The sequence below is a fragment of the Aedes aegypti genome, chromosome 2 (genome assembly GCF_002204515.2).
Source record: "Aedes aegypti strain LVP_AGWG chromosome 2, AaegL5.0 Primary Assembly, whole genome shotgun sequence".
Classification (NCBI taxonomy): Eukaryota; Metazoa; Arthropoda; class Insecta; order Diptera; family Culicidae; genus Aedes; species Aedes aegypti.
The window spans coordinates 115,127,367-115,148,630 of record NC_035108.1 but is presented as its reverse complement, the minus strand read 5'-3'; the positions used below and the strand labels follow the sequence as shown (position 1 = coordinate 115,148,630).

Below are 21,264 nucleotides of genomic sequence, written 5' to 3'. Positions count from 1 at the left end.
ACGCAAAGGGGTGTTAGTGCCATTTTGGTCGGTTGAAAAATGAGTTTGTGGAAATTCTACTGTGTCCAAGTGTTCTAACGATACTTTCAGGAGATTTTTCCGCTCAACAGAAAAAAATAAAATTCTTAGAAGATTGGCTCGTTTTTTTGACTCCCATACAATTTGTATAGAATGAAATCTCATATATCCGAACGAAGTTTAGATTGCAAAATGATGATTCCATGTGCTTTGGGGTAATCGAGTTCAGTTCGCCTTCGAGCGCTGGGTCTCTCAAGGGGCTCCGCAGCTTGTGGGTTGAAGCGCCCATCTAGGTCGTGGTTTCTTTTCGCAATTTCAATTTCAATTTGTACACTTGACATGTGTTTCGCCGTGTACATGTAAACTTCAAAACGTCAAAACCTTATAACAGAAAGTTTTTTTGCCGAAATTCTTCCAGAAATGTCTCCATGGAAATGCCAAGAATTTTTTTCTGAAAAATAAATTCGAGAGGTTTTTCTAAAGAAAATTCTGGAATAGCCTTCGATTAAATTTGGGTAAGTTTTAAAGTCACTCTTAAAGAACAAGGATCTCAGCGAATACTTCTGGACTCTTGATGAAGCTTTAAAAGATTTCATAGATAATTTGCTAAGATGTTAAAAAAATCATTGGACAGAATCTTTATAGAAATTTGTGTAGGAATGACCGGAGGAATTATTGGTCAAATTCTATAGTATGAGCTAGTGTGAAGACTTAAATACACTTTTAAAGATTACTTGGGATATTTTAGATACTTTTTAAAGAAATGTTTGATAAAACTACAGGAGTAATACTTGGATGAAATGCTGGAAGAATTCCTTGATAATAAAATAGATTTGCCCGTTTATCTGGAGGAAATTCTAAGAAAGTTAAAAAAAAAAACAAGGTAATACCTGAGGAAACTACTGGAGGTTTTCAAGGTTTTTTTTTAAATTCTTGTGAAATAATCCCAAATACTCTTTGAAAAATTTTGGGAATAGATTATAGGAGAATTGCTAGGGAAATATCTAAAAGAATTTCTGGGGAGATCTCTGTAGGAGAATGTTCTTTTAATAAAATCACTATGATAATTCCTGAAGCTTTTCCTTGGGGATTCTGAGACGAATTTCTTGAAGGTTTATAGTCTCTGAAGGTTTACCTGGAGCATACACAATATTGCATTAGCATTCAATGCAAGCAGAATAAGGAAAAAATGAGACTGTAGAGACCATTTGGTTAAAATAGGCGCTTTAGAGACCATTACATGGTCTCTATTAAAAATAGAGACTTGCATTAAAATAAAGCCCAAGTCCCCAAGAAACCAAGAAACCTACGACCAGTCCTGTCATTAGGATCATTAATGCACAAACCATGGCACGCTTTAGCTGTCAGGAAAATACCGTTTTGTCGCAAACTCCGAACATGACTCATATTCCGAACAGTAGCGATTTCAATGATAAAAATTGATATTTTCTCAACTTTTAAATACAGAGGACTCGAATCATACAAGAACTGATCATCTTGTGAAGAAATTTAAATGATTTTTTTGAAAAATTGTTTTAAAAGGTCGAGTGTTTTGAATATGAGACAAAACGGTACCATGAAAAACCTTATCGTGTCTTGCATCCTCCATTAGAATAAGTACTACTTTGAGCGAATTTGTAAGTATATTGAAGAGATGATAAATGGTTTAATTTATTTTTTCAGGCTTTGTGCTGATCTCGTTTTTTTTTGTTGAATCGTGGATAGGACATTCCTTTACTGTCTTACCCAGGTTTTTTTTTGCGTAGTACATGTCCTGCCTGTCCTACCCACTTCCCGCGCCACTAATCAGGGTATTGAATTGAGAAATATCCGGAAGAACACTCATCAAATAAAATGCTTACCGCGAGCAAATTTCAGCAAGTCATAATAAATCTTCGAGCTGTTTAGTAGAATACCTATGAGTAGATGAAAAAACCGAATTTAGTACTAAACCATTTAATTTCACTAGAGTTTGTATCCTTTAACAGATACGCGTATTTCGACCTCAACTGTAAGGCCGTCTTCAGTGTCGTGTACTAGACTCGAAAAGTCGAGTCTAGTATAAATATAGTATATTTATCAAATCAACGAAAATAGTTGATGTTTTATACGCCTATGAATGATGACAGCAACTCCACCACATGCTCCATCCAGTCGATCATTACGATGAACAAAAATGTTTGGATCTCTTTTGAGTTTGGATCCAGGTTTCAAATAGGTTTCAGTAATTACTGCTATATGTATGTTATTAGCTGTTGCAAAATGAAAGAGCTCTTTCCCATTCAAAAAAAAACGAGCATTTCCAATTCAAAATATTTTGAAAAAGATTTGGATTTATTTGAAAAACGTAATCCGATAACAATTTTATTAGTAAAAATTTACACCAACTTGGACTGCAGCAGCCAAAGTGGTGGTTTTGAATATTGCAACAATCATTTGATTCAATTGTGCAGTTAGAAAGTTAAAATCAGAGGCACACATGTAACTTGAAGTAGGTGCATTTTCTGATGATTTTCCGTTGATGAAGAGTTGGAATAAAAGTTACCTGCGGCGGCATAAGCTGGGGTATTTCCATTTGATTTGAAACAATACGAACGGTTACTCTTAGGAATAAAAGGAGAGGAATTCAAGTTATCTGTGACAACATTAGCATAGGAAATGTCTCGGGTATTTTCCTTGAAATTGAAAAAAAAAAATCGAACGTTTACCCGACGAAGAAAAACTAGATTGTGAATGAGCATGATCATAATTTACCTGATGGGGATAATTCTTTAGTAAGCGATCGTTAACTAGAAAATGAGCATTGTTGGACTGTCTGGGGAATTCCGGGAACGAAAAACATTACCATTGATCTGCCTGGAGGCTCGCCTCGACGATTCGTTTTTGAGAAGGGCAATCCCAAAAGTTAGACTTATAGTTTCCCCCGCAATTTACGCATACCAACTTTTTAGTGTCTTCCTTCACAGGACAAACGTCCAGGTATCTATGGGGCAATGTTTTGTACCGTGACCACACTTTAGCACCGACGGCCTGAGTGGGGTTCTGAAAACTTCCATCAGGTTTCTGGAATTGTTCCCATGTCACACGGACATGAAACAAGTGTTGCTTTTTATAAAGTTTTAATATTATTTAGATCTTTTTTTTGTTTAAGTGAACTAAATAATATTCTTGAGAGAGCCCTTTCCAAAGAATGCCAGATTGGGTTCTCTTTTTCATAATGATTACTTGTATGGAGGAAAATCCAAGTAAATCATTTATTCCATTTTTGATCTTTTCATGTGACTTATACACCTAATTCTGTTTTTGCATGGGGGATGCGTACCGTGCAGAAAAATGTTTTCAGTTCAAAATTTCAGAAACCGTGCAAAAAAAAAATTACACCATTTCTCGTCGTTTCATGAAAAATTAAGGTTTTGGCGGAAAAAATGTATGGAAACTTTTTTTTTGCACGGCCGTGTAAAAAAACGTGCAAAACCAGAATAGGGTGTAGGGTAAACAATATATTTTGGACCCCCCTGGACATTTTTTATGCAAATCTCCCAGTTTAAATCGAAAGACCAACTCAATGCGCATGCCATTTGAAAAGATATAACTATTCCGCACTTGCATTAACCGTTAGTACAAAGAAAATGTGTTTATTTTATCTGAAATTAATTTAATTTAATCGGTTCATCCATGCAACCGTTACAACACGTTACACACAGAAATTGAAATTTTCAAATGTAAACAAAAACTTTTTTCAAATTTATGAACTAAAAGCGTAGAATTTCTTCGGTTTCCATTGTCAATCGATTGATTAGACTATGTACAAGCATATTTTAAAACCAGTGTCGTGGACTTTGTCGCCAATCGATAAAAAGACAGGGACTAAAATGTATTGAAAAACAGTGAGTTACAATTCAATAATTTTTAACGTTTTTTGGATCCTACATGACCGTATGGGCATTTTTATCTCGTAGAGGAAGTTTTTCTCTACATTTAGGCATGTTCTTTGACTTGAGACAGAAAACTAAAATCACTTCCTTAGGGGTCCAAAATACGACCGTTACCCTAGTCACTTGAGTGACGTTTCAAGACGATCTTGAACAAACGTTCAGTTTTGTCGTCATAAGTGAAAAAATAATTTTGAGTTAATTTCTGCAAATCAGATTGAGCCAGATGAAAGTGTCAAAACTTTTGTTACAAATGACGAAAAAAGTTTATGTATTATATACCTATCAATGATGCAACTACACTATATATGTACTCAACTACACCATATATGTACTCAATCCAGGCGATCACCACTCCCGCCTACCTACAACCGGACTAGAATAACTAGAATTCGTACATCGGTGGAAATAAAACAGAAAGACACAAAAGAAAAGAAAAATTACGGCAAAAAAGTGGGAAAAGCGATAGGAATCCCATTTCGCCACAGAGTAGCACTGAACACATCGTTTAGAAAAATAATCTTCGTCTCAATTGAGAGTGTTATCTGCTCTACGTAGACCGTACGGTCTGTTATACTTGTAGCGGGCTGAAGGCAGGTACCACTATAACAATGAGGAAGCACATCGAGCACTGCAATCTCTCGATGATGACTCGGTGTGTGTGTGCTTTTCCCCAGTTGAAGAGGCGTTCGTGTGGATGGAATTGGAAAATTTTGAGTTTTATATCTCGAGGAAGTGATTGAACGTCGTCTGTCTTTGCTCCACACATATAGTATACATGCGTCTGCTGCGGTGCAAACCTTAGGGATCTTTTCGATGACTTCTTTTGGCAAAGTATAAAGAACTTTCAATTGTCGTTTAGTGGAAAACGATGAGTGTTAAGAGCTTCTATACAATCCATAATTGATGTTGTTTGATAGAGCCAGATATACTCTTTTATTATGATTCGTTTCGTGGTTTACGGCTAACCAGCCGACTGGAAGTTTTAACAACTACCGAAAAACTAAACATTACATATGCTTTAAAATTTGATTAAATATACAAATTGATGTGAACTTGCGAAAAAGTTACACGTCTTCTCGGTGAGAATCGAACTCAAGACTCTCTGTTAACTAGATAGGGCGCGTCAACCCTACACCACGAGAGCTCGTGGACGCAGAACTGCCCATATCTGCATATTTGTAACATTCGACAAAAGTAGGCATTGAGTAAATGGAACACCAAGTGTGCATTTTACGGCAGTATGGGAAGAAACTAATATTTCAAAAAAATACCAGGAACTCAAAAGTGCTTATTTGAGGCTGAAAGTTTGTACAGCTCATGTCGTACAGTGGGTGAATAGTCAGAAAATAATTCTGATGGAAATTTCTTTGCTACTACATTACGAGGCTCATGCATAATGTCAATGTGACTGTTATGCGGTTACAATTACCAATATGACAAAATAACTTGGTAATTTTTTCGAATTTTCTAGAACAAAATCACAGATTTTAATAAGTTGATCGAAAGTATACATCATTTGATGACTCTCCACGGTATTAACTCGAAATTGTCAAAAATGTCGAATGTGACTGATATGCAGTTATGGGCAGAGAAGTTAACCTGAATTCAGTTCCAGCTCAATAATCACGTGGTCCTGTTCCGCAAAGCGCACCTCTTTCGGAGGAAAGAGCTAAATTAAAAGACGAAGACAGTTTTTTAACATTAATTTTCCGATTTTTTAATATTAATAATCAAATTTTATCACATTCCTCCGCAGTTTCCCGTACTACCGCGAGAACAAACAAGGCTGGCAGAACTCCATCCGCCACAACCTATCGCTGAACGATTGCTTCATAAAGGTGCCCCGTGACAAATCGTCATCGTCCGGTGGAAAACAGGGACCAGGGGACGGAACAGATTGCAACGATGGCAATAGCAGCAGCAGCAACGGTGCAATAGGTGGTGGCAAAGGCAGCTACTGGATGCTAGACCCGTCGGCAAACGATATGTTCGAGCAGGGCAATTACCGCCGACGGAGAACGCGCCGCCAGCGGAACGCAAAAATGATCCTGAACGGCCACTTCCAGGTGAGTGCCGGTTGACTGTCGACTGAGTGCTTGTGGAACGGTATGTAGGCCGTTTTTGATGTTCGTATGCCACGGGGAAGGAAAATTGCAGATAGGCGTGAGGGCACCGAGAACGAAATCTTTTTGTTCTTGCAATTCTGTTTCATTTGGTGAAAAATATCAAAAGTTGTTAAACATAACATTTATTAAATTGTATGCATAGTAGAAAGATACACGTTACACGTAGATAGGAGTACAGATTGCCAAAACCTTCCTGTTCCTTATTATTTACCACCATGGTTTGAGAAATTTTCCAATTTTAGATCTATATCTAGGTGAAACATCAGTCCAATTTTTTCCCATCTCTTAGGAAGATTTTTGCTCATGGGCGTAGCAAGAGGGGGTGAGATGGGGAGCGTTCCCGAGCAAAGTTCAACATCGGAACGAAAGCAATTCGAAACTATATCTTGTTTTAAGAATCAAGTGGATATCATAATTTGATATCAATTTATCATGATTATGGTATATATCATTCTGGGGAGGAGTACGCTCAAGCGTTACGGCTCGTACAAAAAATTTAAATCTTTCATACAAAAAGCGTTACGGATGGGGGGAGGGGGTCAAAAATTTCCAATTTTAGCATTACGTAAAAAATGGACGCCGCCATACAGATGCAAAAATGTCAACTTTGGCAAAGAAAGCTCTCAGTTAATAACTGGGGAAGTGCTCATAAGAACACTAAGCTGTGCAGCAGGCTTTGTCCTAGTGAGGTCGTAATGCCAAGAAGAAGAAGAAGATAGCAGAAACAGTTTTCAATTTGATTCGATGGGAACAAGTTATCTAAATTTGCAACATCACAACATAAAAATGTATTTTCAAAGTTATTTACTTTACTAGGGTTTTTTTTTTCACAAATTTCATAACGCCAAAAATGGCCATTTTTGACACCCACCCACCCCCTCGTAACGCTTTTTGTATGAATAACAGCACGAGGACATCCACCCACCCCCTTCAGCGTTATGAAATTATATGGGCCCTCAGGGTTGCTTTCCCTTGGTTTGTTACGAACGTGAATATTTTGTTTGAGTTTTTCAAAGATTGACTCCAGCATTCTTACAGTCGGTTCTCCGCAACTCGATATCAAAGGGACTATCGAGATAGGGAAAGATCGAGACAAAGAACATCAATTCAATGAACACTAGATTGAAAATCACTCCGTTACTAGAATAATAATAAACAAACAAACTTCATTTCGAGTTTTCAAATTGTTCTTAATCGCTTAAATCTGGTTTAGTTTCCCTTGATAATGTTTAAATCGACATATAGAGAGAAAATTAGGAACAAAAAACCAACAGGAACAAATTGAGATATGGAGATATCGAGATAAGGAGGATATCGAGATATGGAGAGAGACATCGTATGCAGAGTGAAGGGAACAAAGCAATCATCGACATAGGAAGAGGTATCGAGATGTAGAACATCGAGATGTGGAGAGTCGACTGTATTTACAAAAACATGAGTTCTGATGAATTTCTTGAAGCCCAACTAAAAAAAATTAAAGAATACACAATGTGTCTTGCAAGGAATGAAGATTAGTTTTTTTAACATTCTTCAGATCCTTGGCTGAAATCTTACCAGCAGAACAAAACATACATTTAGTAAGCATGCACAATGGATTATTTAAGGATTCTGAACTATCCTCTAGATATTTATCCAAATGTTTAACTTAAGATTTTTCCGGGAATTCCTCCAGAAAATACTCCAGCATTTTTTTCTGATTTTTTTTCCAGAAAATAATTCGTGTGTCTTCAGGGAGTTATCAGCGATTCCTTCAAGTATTTTCTAAGAACTTGCTTCAACATTTCTTCCAAATAATTGTTTAGAGAAAAAAAATGCCAAAAATTCGGAAGGCAGATATTTTGTGTATCTTTCTAAAATTCCTGGATACATTTTCTTTCAAAACAAAACAATTACTTCATGAATCATTTAATAACTGAAAAAAAGCTGAGAAAAATCCTTAAAAATAGTTTCTTAAAAGTATTCGACTAGCAATGTAAAAATCGACCATCTTCGATTTGGATTACATATTACTCAGGTTTTCAGCACGCGTTGCGTTGTAACGGAGTATTTCGTAGATGCAATACTGACAACTGCCATGTTATTTGATTCACCACTCTTATTCCAATCACTTATGAAAAACTATTTTGGATGCAATTGCTGTTCAATCTGAAGTTTGAGATGACCATACATGACAATTTCCATTGCCGGCCACGCTCATCTTCTCCATTACGAGGAAAAGGAAGTGTGATATAACACCTACTTAAAGTGAGGCGAGTGACTCACCGACGCCCTCATAGATGTCAAGGAGCTTGATAATAGGGAAGTGAATGGTTTAGGATTCACTAAATATAAGCGAGTGATACAATCAGATTTAAATTGTTGGGAGTGACGTTGCTAAGAAATTTAATGTTACTCCATGCGCGTGTCTTCCAGGGATGGGACTCAGCTATTTCCACCTTGTGTCCTAGCTAAGCTTTGGTTTAAGCGCCATTGCTCGCTCACTGAAACGAGAAAAAAATAAACCTTTCCTCTGAAATAGTTTTCATTGAAAATAAGTTTGGAATTGGAACAAACTCACCAAATCCTATCAATGCAAATGATTCCTTTGTTCCGCAATTAGTCATCGCCAAAAGCAGCGCACTACACTGTGTATGAAAAACGATATTTTCCAAGAAGTTTTCCCATATGTAATGTACGAACCACAATATCGTGACCATTGAAGTGTTACCGTTGAATAAAGGTACGGTTTTCTCAATGGTTTTCAATCACTTTGGATGGAAATAGACATATTTGACAGTTGATTCTGCATTAAAACAATCACTCCTACACCTAGCTTAACAAAGCGGTTTCCACAGTTCATTTTCCAGTCCAGTTCAGTTTATTTTCCACAAAAAAAAGGACTCAATGTCACTATAAAATGTTACAATTTTATAACTGCTGTAACTTCTCATCAGTATCACATATATCAAAAATGAAAGAAAAACTATCCGGTCGGCGTAGCACCGACCAAACCACCAGCGGAATCGCGTAAATACCATCAAGGCTCCCCCAAATCAAGGCAATTTTTACTGTGACAGCGACCAATAATCGCTGCGATTTCACTGCATGCACAATTTTATGAGCGTGCTCAAGCCATGGTGGCGCGATTTCGCTGCAATTTTCGTCGCGTTGGTCTAGATAGTATCATATCTTGCAGCGACACAACGACGGAATCGCAGCGATTTTTCGTCGCTGTCGCTGAAAAAAATCGCGTTGATTTGGAGCGCTTACGCAGAATGCGAAAATATGTGACAATTGAAAACACAACCGCCCGTGGTGCAGCCTACTGCGTCTCTAAATAATACACAGGTTTTCAGTATGGTCGAATCATTGTTTTTCCTAAATGAAGCGACCATTTTGACTCAAAAGTAACGTTCTCAAAGGACCCTTGAGTTTTCATATGAAATTAATATGAAAATTGTAGCTACGAAACTGTTGATTTTAGAGAAAGACTTCCTATGGAGAAGTTGTTGGTAACCGTTTTATACACTGAAAAACTGTTTTTTTTTATCATGAGGAATTATATTTTAAATTATTGGTCCTCAGGATCATGTCCATGTTTTGGAAACATTGTGTCCTAAGCAATCAAAATTTTAATATATGTGAATTTTAAGAAACTTCTCTGGATCCTTCAACACGACTAAGGAATACACTACCAGCTTCATGGAAAATTCTTGGCCCCAATAAATCTACTTTGGAAGCTATAAATTAAGAAGATTTGTTAGGGAAAACATACGAAGTTTCCGGATTTTACTTCTAGACGTTGAATCTTATATTTTCGATTTATCTTAGAAGAAATGCAACTTTAACGTTACTTCACTCCTATCAATGAGCTAAGATAAATAAAAAAAATAACATATTTTACTAAACTTAGAGATAGTATGTTAATTTTAAGCAGCTTTCAAGTTTTCACATTAATTTGAATATGGCAAATATATAATACAGTAATAAGAAATTACATTCACTCACAAAAAACAATGAAATTATCGCTTATGGATGCTAAATTCACATTCAAACAATTTTCGCGTATTACTAGGGACAATGGAAATCCGCGGCATTTTTTTTTTAAATTTCACGGTTCACCATGGCGATAAAACCAAAATTTCGCGCATGTTTACAGTAAAAATATATATTATACGTACAAATTTTAATATTTTTTATTTTTCAAATTGAGATTACAAGTTTAGTATAATATTGTCATTCAAAATTTAAAACAAAATTTGAAACTAAACGATAGAACCATTTTTGATGGACCCTCGACTCAAAAACTAATGCACCATTTTCATAAGCAAAAATCTAAAATTTTCCGCGATTGTTATACAAATTCTCCAAAATTAACTGATTTCGCAGCCTATCGCGGGTTTTTCTAAATTTCGCGTCGAAGGGAAAATTTCGTGGTTTCCGCGAAATCGCGAATTTCCATTTTCCCTATGTGGCCATGAAATTGTGGGCAACTACAAGGAAGTCTATATTTCTTCTTTGGTTGAAGTATCCATTGTTTTCTTATGGGATCCTCTATTATAGAAACAATTCATTGTAAATATTATAAGAGAGAAAGGTATAAGTTTTAGTTGTATTTCATCAATTTTCTCGTTGTTTTTTGACTATTTCGTGTAATAACAAGCCAACACGTCGATAGGTTGTATCGGATCTGTGGCTAATACAGTGAAATCAGTTTAAATGGCACTACCGGAACCATAGAACACACACAACTAATGGATTCAAAAATAATCAGCTTTTACTGTACTGACTAGATTTTATCAGCACCTGGTTTTGTCTACTTCCGATTTTGTCAGCTTTTTGACTCGATTTTGTCGGCCTGTTCAAAATATGAACAAAAAAAATCTTCCTGTTCATTTGCCATGTTTAGGGGCTGTCAATTAATTACGTTACAGCTTATGGGAAATAGTTTGGGTTTGAGACTTCGCGTCATACGATCTTACGTAATTAATTAACAGGACCTTACATTGCAACTGATTTCAGAAGATTATGTTTAGCGTCATGCTGGAATTACGTAACGCTCTAATTCATATTTTTCACTTTACTTCTTTTGGTTGACCTTTGATTTTTCTTAATTTTCTCCAAATGTTTCATCGCACATTGATTCAGATATTTTTCGAATTTTTTTAGATTTCTGCAAGTATTCATTCAGTGATTATGTTCCGGAGTTTCTAAGGAATCCCTGCAAGTGTTTTGTTCAAGATACCTTCAAGAATTTAACGCGAAATTTATCTAAGAAAAATTCCAGAAATTACTCCAGGGATTGCACTAGGAATTCCTCCTAAATATCTCTCAGAATTTCTAATGCAAGTTGTATGGCCTACAGAAATTCATCCAGAGAAATTATTAGCTCAAGGTTAGTGGGTAGCTGATGGTAACTGGGTTCGATTTCCGGTTACCCAGGAGCATTTCGTTGTGGAAATTCCATTGACTTCCTGCCACACAGATGAATGCTAAACATGGCAAGAAAATGGGGATTTGATTTCAGAAACCACTCGAAAAATATTCTCAAGACGAAAACGTCGTGAAATTTCTGAAGGGACTTTAGGACGTGTACCTAAAATAGTTTTTCGTTAATTTGCTGGAAAAATCCTTGAAAGAATGTTTAGATCATTTTCTGGGAGAACGTGTGGATAAATTATTGAAAGAATACATATGAAAATGACTGGTATAATACCATTGAAAAATGGCGAGAAACTTTCTAGTGAGTTTTTTTTTTGAAAGAACCAATATGATTTTTTTTCAAAACTCTCAAATAATCCATTATAGATTTTCTTGTAAGAACTCGTATAGGATTTTTTTGTAGAATCTCTTAAAAATCGGAAGAAATCGGGAAATTGTCTTCGAGGAAACTGAGAAAAAATCGGAAAAAACTATGGATAGTTACGTTTGGGTTTTCTTCGTAACCTCTATACAGCATTTTACGAGCACTAATGACTGCCAAAAGCAGCCTCATTTTTCGGTACGGGTTCGGCTTTCTGACGTTTCGTTTGGGTCGTTTAATTGAACAAGCTCAAGACAAACGTTATATCGTTTGATCCCTACCGGAGAGTGAAGCTACTTACGTCAGCCCTTAGCGCTCGTGAAAAGCTGGATAAATTTGCACATAGATTCACTGCATTTCTTTGATAAGAGTGATTTTACAGACCATAGTAGTGTAGAACTAGCCCTCGTGTGTTAAAATACACTCAAATAAAGATTTAAAAAAAAAAAAACAGACCATAGTAGTTAAAAAGAGGCTATATAAACTTTACATTGAAAAATGGAGACCTTCTAGAGCCATGCTTGAAAATTGTGACCAGGACTCTAAGACAAGATCTGTTATCATCCCTGCTGCTCCTCACGAACAGTTACATAATTGACGGAGTACCCACAGATAAACAGACGTCACACTGACGAAATTTCCATCGACCACTCATTTATCATTCATTTCAATTTTGCTATGTGACAAATCTCACAACGAGAGGCGCGCTTATCGTTTTTCTTCGTATTTCACTTTTCACACTACCGCCATCTGCAGGTCTTGTTCCACGAAACAGTGTTTCGTGTAACAGGCTCACCAGATGATAATGGTGTAAACTGGGCGATGGATTGTGAAGAAATTTGTTCTAAGTGTTACGTCTGTTTGTCTGTGTGTTACCTGAGACGAGACTCGCAGAGACGGTCTTCTTTTTCTGCGTTTGCTGAGGTTTTTTTCTTATTCCATTCAGTGTGTACATCAATCTTGCGCAAGCCGTTCAAGCTCTCACATGACCATCTCAGCAAAAAACTATTGTGTTTGCATCACACCGAAGCATAAACGCCTTTTGAGTGTAATTACATTACATTACAGCAAACGTAGTAGACATTATAAATAACTAATCTTGTGTTTATATTTATCAGCATCTTTGGAAACATCTACGATTGATTTGGTCTTAACCGACTCTAGTCATCTTTGTAGCCAACTGATTACTCATGCTGATTTTGATTCTGATCATGTCCCTGTTACATATCCCAAGAAGCGATTCTCAATCCTATCAGCTCCACTTTCAATTATTTACGAGCTGACTGGAATATATATACAACGTATGTTGACTCTAATCTTGATGTTAACATTTCTTTAGAAACTAAACTTGATATTGACAATGCTCTTGAAACTTTAACAAATTCTATTGTTGAAGCCCGGAGCATTGCAATTCCAAAAAAACCAGTAAAATTTGAATCCGTGATTATAGACGATGATCTTAAACTTTTGATCCGTCTTAAAAACGTGAGGAGAAGGCAATTTCAACGCACTCGCGATCCTGCTATGAAAATTATATGGCAGGATTTGCAGAAAGAAATCAAGAAACGTTTTGCTCAATTAAGAAACAAAAATTTTGAAAATAAAATTTCTCAATTGGACCCTGGCTCTAAGCCCTTTTGGAAATTATCTAAAATCTTGAAAAAACCTCAGAAGCCAATACCGGCATTGAAAGAGGAAAACAAATTATTACTAACTAATTGCGAAAAAGCTCAAAAACATGCTATGCAGTTTGAAAGTGCGCACAATTTTAATTTAGGACTTACTAGTCCAATTGAAAATGAAGTTACTCAGGAGTTCGAAAATATTCTCAATCAAGAGAACGTTTTCGAAAATGCCTGGGAGACTGATTTGGAAGAAGTGAGAACTATTATTAAAAAATTCAAAAACATGAAAGCTCCTGGCGATGATGGAATTTCCTACATCCTCATCAAGAAACTTCCAGAAAGTAGCTTATCATTTTTAGTTGATATATTTAACAAATGTTTTCAATTAGCATATTTTCCTGACAAATGGAAAAATGCTAAGGTTGTTCCAATTTTAAAACCAGACAAAAATCCTGCAGAAGCTTCTAGCTATCGTCCAATCAGTTTGCTTTCCTCCATCAGTAAACTTTTTGAAAAGGTTATTTTGAACAGAATGATGGCCCACATCAACGAAAATTCAATTTTTGCCAATGAACAGTTCGGATTCCGCCATGGACATTCGACCACTCATCAACTTTTACGTGTAACAAATTTGATCCGTTCCAACAAATCTGAAGGCTATTCTACTGGTCTTGCTCTTCTAGACATAGAAAAAGCATTCGACAGTGTTTGGCATGAAGGTTTGATTGTAAAATTAAAAAACTTTAATTTTCCAACATACATTGTTAGAATAATTCAAAGTTATCTGTCAAATCGTACACTTCAGGTTAGTTATCAGAACTCCAGATCTGAAAGACTTCCTGTAAGAGCTGGTGTTCCTCAAGGCAGCATTTTGGGACCAATATTATACAATATTTTCACATCTGACTTACCTGAGCTACCTCAGGGATGTCAAAAATCTTTGTTTGCGGATGACACAGGCCTCTCCGCCAAAGGTCGGAGCCTGCATGTCATCTGTAGTCGATTGCAAAAAAGTTTGGATATTTTTTCTTCATACTTGCAAAAATGGAAGATTTCTCCTAATGCTTCCAAAACTCAACTAATAATATTCCCACATAAACCAAAAGCTCTTTATTTGAAAACTTCAAGTAGACATGTTGTCACGATGAGAGGGGTTCCAATAAATTGGTCAGATGAAGTTAAGTATCTAGGGCTCATGCTAGATAAGAATTTAACTTTCAAAAATCACATTGAGGGCATTCAAGCTAAATGTAATAAATATGTAAAATGTCTCTATCCCACTATTAATAGAAAATCAAAACTTTGTCTTAAGAACAAGCTTTTGATATTCAAACAAATTTTCAGGCCAGCCATGTTGTATGCTGTACCAATATGGACTAGCTGTTGTACTACCAGGAAGAAAGCTCTGCAGAGAATTCAAAATAAAATTTTGAAAATGATTCTGAGGCTTCCTCCCTGGTATAGTACCAATGAGTTACATAGAATATCCAATGTTGAAACATTGGAACAAATGTCAAATACAATCATTAATAATTTCAGGCAAAAATCGTTACAATCTTCTATTGCTATGATTAATGCGTTATATGTTTAGGTTAGGTTAGGTTAAGTATATTAAAAACGTTTTTTTTCCTCTTATAAGCAGGTGAAATCAACTCACCTGTAAAAAAACTGAACTGCTACGGCAAATGAAATGTAATATGTTGTTAACAAAATGTTAATAAAATCTTAAATTTGTTTTACCAAATAAGGATGATAGTGTTGTCTAATAACACAGAACACCTAGATATAAGAAATGAATGTAATGTATGGAATGATACTAATAAAGATATAAAAAAAAAAAAGCATTTTTGGAAAAACTACTCCGCTGACTGATGTTTTCAATAGTAGTTTATTTTGAATGCAATACTTTTCACTTTTTCAGCCATATAAACGACGGGCTGCATTTGACGTTTCATGACAGCGGAATATGGGCTGCATATGGTCGGCGTTAAGTCAGAGTGGACCAAGTGACATTTGTTACAAAATGCTTGAGAGAAAAAAATGAAAACAAAAATATGAACGAGAATCAAACTTCCGACCTCAACATCACCAATTTTCTCCTCTACTCACTACTCCATCAGCTCTTCGAACAAATGTTTCGCCAATGCACTATAAAAGCAACCACATAGCCCATTAATCAAAGCTTGTTGCGTGGTCTAATTTTGCCTGTAATGAACTTGTATTCCGAAGGATGCAGTAAGGCGCATCCTTCGGAATACAAGTTCATTACAGGCAAAATTAGACCACGCCTGAAATAACTTTTCGCAAAAACTTCCGCGCAACACATAAGAAACACCATTTAAACAAACAGACTGTTGCTAGACCATGTTTTCGTTGTTAGATGATACATAAGGTGCAACTCAACCATATTGCAACTGGATTGAAACAAACAAATTTCTAGCTGTCATACACGTTGTTTAGTGCAACTTTCTCGCAACTGGGATGAATCTTCTTGAGATGTGGGTATGGGACGAAAATTGAATGCAAGTTGTGGATACTTCAAATGAAAGTAATTTGAAACATAACATTAAAACCGGCATTTTGGGAGAAGTTTTAAGAGTTTGTTCGAAAAGTTGGTGAAAACATCTTGATAAACTTGACTTGATTGCTATTTACAAAGGACATTTGCAACAAATCTTGTCGTTTCAAAAATGTTCAACGTCAAACAAGCAGTAAAATGCATGTACATTGGAACGGAAATGAAATTTTATGAGCCTTGATATTGATATGCAACCGAACTAGAATTAGGTAAGTTACAGATGGTTTTATTGATACGCGATTGAAACCATTTTTGGAAAGCATCTCTTTATGAGATGTTTCGCGTGCTACTTGGGGTGTACTTGGTCCACTCTGACTGAACTAAAGACCACCGTTCAGTGAGTTGGTTCACTCTGACTGAACAATTTCTAGGAAAATAACAATCATTCAATGCTTGCATGATTAAACTGGGTGCATATCACTAAGAAAAACAGGTTATCAAGACCCTTGGACATCAGAATCGTAAATTTTTCAATAATCCATATCATCAATATCGAAATCAGTGGCCATACGATAGCTTGAAGATTAAGGTTTTGCAGGTTCGGGGCATTGAAGACCAGAAATATTCAAATATGCGTTCAGTCAGAGTGGACCAAGTGAAAATCTAGAGTACCGACCAAAATATACTGGTCCCATAAGCGGGTTCTAGCACATTCTATACATACACCATAGAACTCTGAAATTGACTCAAAAAATGCAATAATCAATCAGTTTATTGCTTTTCAACACTTGGTCCGCTCTGTCTGCACAGACATTGTTGCAATTTCTGACCACCCATGCAAATATGATTAATTGTCAAAAATCAAATTCAAATGCATCGAGTTAAGTAATATTTATAATTTTTTATTGATGGATAAGTAGAAGAATCATTCGATGTCGAGAAATCAGACAAATCTCTTGAAATGTTTTTCATTTCCTCGCATTCCTCAGCGCGCTGATCATTTTCGATGATGTGGTAATAAGCACTGCATACTTTTATCGATTTTTATTGATCATCTAAAGTAAATTTGTTTCATATCTCTCGCAGTTTACAGCATTCTTGAAATCTGATCAAAGTGAAACGGATGTAAGGTAATTCCGCATCTAATGTGAGAATAGTCCAATTTTCTCAAGTTTTGCACTTGATCCCCTCTGACTTAACGCCGACCATATGACGTTGATAATTTTCCTCTTCGCGAGTCACTCTCAGTATATTACCTATTAATAAACAGTCGACTCCCCACAATTCGATATTCTATAACTCGATATACTCTGTAACACGACGGATTTTTCGGTCCCCTCAAATTTCCATACATCGTGCTCTCCATAAGTCGATATTCCTATAACTCGATATTTCCACTAGTCGATGTCACGTAAGAGGTAAATTTTTCTCCGAGTTATATATCTATTTTAACATCCTTCTTATTTTGTGGAACATTATCTAATTCTTGTATGGAGGTCACTCAATACTTGCAAATTTTATTAAAAGTTGAAAACATAAAAATTAAAAAAAAAAAATAAAAAAAAAGTCAGTGGAAAATTTGAACTTTTGAGCATTTCGAAAAAAGTTTTCAACTTACAGTTTGTAAAATGCTATCAACAAAATAATATTGCTTCCTTACAGAAGTGATCATATGCGTATTGGAAATACAGAAATTTGTTCCTTTAATTTTGTGATTTTTTTGTTTCAGTATATTCTATAACTCGATAATTCTATGAGTCGATGGTCTCTTGAAAATCGAGTTATGGAGTGTCGACTGTATTTTGATTGTCTCAAATTACTTTCCCCTTGAACATTTTTGTTAGATTACATAATTTTACAAAATTTATGTAGTTCTCCTCTTCATTTGATCTTTAACACCGCTTTAAATCCCTATCATCATTAAAAGTTCATGTTGGTGTGAATGCGGTTTAACAATCAATATTTACACGTCAAAAGTTAAAACAAAACGGGAACAAAATATATGTCCCGATTTTGTTAGGTTCCCGATTATTTTAGCCTAAAATTCATCGAGGGGCTGACAAAATCGGGTCCCACTGTCTTCTTCTTCTTCTTGGCATTACGTCCTCACTGGGACAGAACCTGCTTCTCAGCTTAATGTGCAATGAGCACAGTTATTAACTGAGAGATTTCATTGCCAAAGTTGTCATTTTTACATTCGCATATCGTGTGGCAAGTACGATGATTCGCTATGCCCAGGGAAGTCAAGAAAATTTTCATTACGAAAAGATCATGGACCGACCGGGAATCGAACCCAGTCACCTTTAGCATAGTTTTGCCGCGGACTCTAACCACTCGGCTAAGGATTAGAAATTATTAGAAAAGCTCTGATTTTGAGGTGATGCAGCACTAACATAGATTTGAATCATGGAAAACTGAAGATAAGCCAATATTCCATAACTCTTCCTGTGTTATACAAAGAACATTATTTCATTTTTAGATAGGTAGATACCCTGCCGAATACCCCTAAATGGGTCGTCACCATCCCTGGCTACGCCCACGCTTCCGCTCCATCTTCCACCCTACTCATTTTCTTCCTCGTTGCAGGCATCACCATTTGCGCTGGCGTTCCCTTCGTCATCCGCGGTGGCCACAGCGGAATTCATTAAAACAACAGCAGCATCCACAAACGATTTCCATCATCTGATAGGCGGCCACAATTTGGAGGCAGTCGCACCGAACTGCTACCACCCCGGGGCAACGGCACAAATCGGTGGAAACGTTGGCCATTCCGTCCTGTCGCTGCCGCCGAGCTCTTCATCATTACCTGGTGCGGCACTGCTGCCGATTGCCTCTTCACCGTGTCCTTCGTCGAACTCGACGTGCTCTTCGCCACCGCAGAATTACCTTCATCATCACTATCAACTTCAGCATCACGAGCAACAATCAGCTTCAGGTGGTCCAATTTCGACAAATGAAGACATACCATGACCCCACAGTTATGGATCAAATAGTGTGGAGTCCAACCTATAAAATTCAATAAAACGACATGGAAAACGTAAAATTGTAATTTAAAAGCACAAATCGAATCGTTTCGAATTGGAACTTCGGTTAGAAAACTGTTTTGAGTGTAATATTTACATAGGATTGCATAAAATTTAAAAATTGTGTCGGTTCCTGAAAACCATATTATGGATCAATTTTCATATTATGGATCAAATTGTGACATATTACGGATCAGTGCGCAAAATCAAGAGATTTTCAACTCAATGCATCTGTATTGCATGGTATGGCGAAAGTTAACAATGTGTCATATATTACTGCAAAAAATAGCAGTGTTAGAGCTGAAAACAAGGGTAAAATGCCCTTTTTATTATGATATTGCATTGTAGTAACTGAGACATGAACTGTTTCCGCTCCACACCAAGTTTTCCACCCATTTTTGTCTGCTAAAATATGAAATTTACAAACCTTGATGTTTTATTAGTTTTATCCTTAGTGCTGTTGTCTGAAAATATCGAATCCAATGCATAAAATAGCAGAAATCTACATTCTTTGGAAGTGATCCATAACCGTGGTAAACAATCATTTCCTGATCCATATTATGGATCACTAGTTAGAAGTGCTAATATTCGGTATTTTGAATAAAAATTCAAGTAAAATGTTTTCCAAAGATGAATTCATACTAAATCGAAGCGAACGAGCATAAAACATGCTATAACATTTGAATTTTACCACCTGTGGGAGCTTATGAATGCTGACGGCACTTCTTACAAAAGACGACCATATAATGATAGCTGTGTGGTACCAACTAAACATTTGTCAAAAACACCGTTATTTAGCGGTTGAATGTTGTGCTTAACATTACAAATGGTAGAAGACAAATAGTATAACATGGGAAAAATATGTTTTACGTCAACGTTTATGTTTTGAGCGAGTTATCCGATGTTGAACGCCAAAGTGATCCGTCACTGTGGGTGATCCGTAACTGTGTGGGCATGGTAAAACGAGATTTTGATGAAGCAACCGATAGCGGCAGTCTAACGAGCTTCCCTGCGGTCGTACTGTTAGACTACGGTGAATCCTTAGCCGCCATGAAGTCCTCTAGTATCGTCGCCACCACAACGAAGCCGCCTGATAATTATTTAGAAAATTTTCAATCGAATTTCCCCTCGTTGGATGCATTCCTCGGTGAGCTGGGCGAGTTGAAGGTGAAAAGCTCAACGACGACGACGACTACGGGGATAACTGGAACCGCGGGAGGCCATTTGGACGACGACGACATCGAAGGCTACAGCAGTCAGCTCCGCTTTGGCTACCGTGGAATACGACCGCCGGAAGCAGGGAATGATGAGCGGAGCATTGTAAACAGCTCACCGCAAATGGAACCACAACAAAAACAGACACCGGTAGAAGTTGGCAGTACTTCCGGAACTCCCAGCATGGGGTCGGTTTGTGCCGTTGCCAGACCGAGGAAGACGAGTGGTTTAAAGTCGAGTAATTTTACCATTGAAAGTATTATGCGAAAGCAGTGAGTGGTGGGGAAACATTGCACCGCAGGGGGCCCACTTTCGTCGGTGCAGTGGAGCATTTTGCAGCCCAGGTGCCATAACAAATTTTCCGGGTAGGCTAAGCGAGTAATAAACTAGTCAGAGCTTTGTATTTATTTTTGGTGCACGACAAATAAAGCGGATGTATTATTCAAAGAGGTGCATTTTATTTGAATTGGCTATTCCCACAGTAATATGCAACTAAGATGTTCCAGAAGAATGACAAAAGAAATAAAAAAAAAAACGTTTATAACAAAAGATTAAATAATGGCCTAAGAGTTTTCATTGCATCTAGAGTAATGTAGGGAAAAAATTCTATTTTCTTCTTTTGTCTTCTGTTCGGCAACCTTCATTTACTACGTAACGCTCAAATTGATAATTTTAGAGCACTTCTCCCCCTTCCGTAACGCTTTTTATATGACACGAAAAAAATAATTTTTATATAAGTCTATTGATCTATTTTGAACTTTCCCGTATCCTTAGTGTATACAGTGGTCGACATTCGCTTAAGTTCCAATTCCTTTCCTAAAAGTTTTAACTAAAAAAAACAATATTTAGGTTTAAATGCAATTTTTTTTGTTCGTAGCTAAATTATTACTACAGTAGTTTCTCGATTTTATCACCTTTCGTTTTAATATCGCTTCATTAAATCACTCTCGATTTTGGCACGGTTTTCTGTTCGATTTTATCACGCCCAAATAATTGTAGGGATTTCATATATTTTTCATTAA

General features: G+C 36.6%; 1 protein-coding gene across 1 annotated transcript in view; it reads left to right on the top strand.

Annotated features, from left to right (window-relative positions):
• The window catches only part of LOC5565561 (forkhead box protein G1), a 28,629-nt gene extending 9,603 nt beyond the window's left edge, over nt 1–19,026 (top strand). The window contains exons 2-3 of the mRNA XM_001649864.2: nt 5,710–6,019; nt 18,591–19,026. Of these exons, the coding sequence (XP_001649914.2) occupies nt 5,710–6,019; nt 18,591–18,974 (694 nt within the window). The 3' untranslated portion in view covers nt 18,975–19,026. The remainder of the gene's footprint in view (nt 1–5,709; nt 6,020–18,590) is intronic.
• The last annotated feature ends 2,238 nt before the right edge of the window (nt 19,027–21,264 follow it).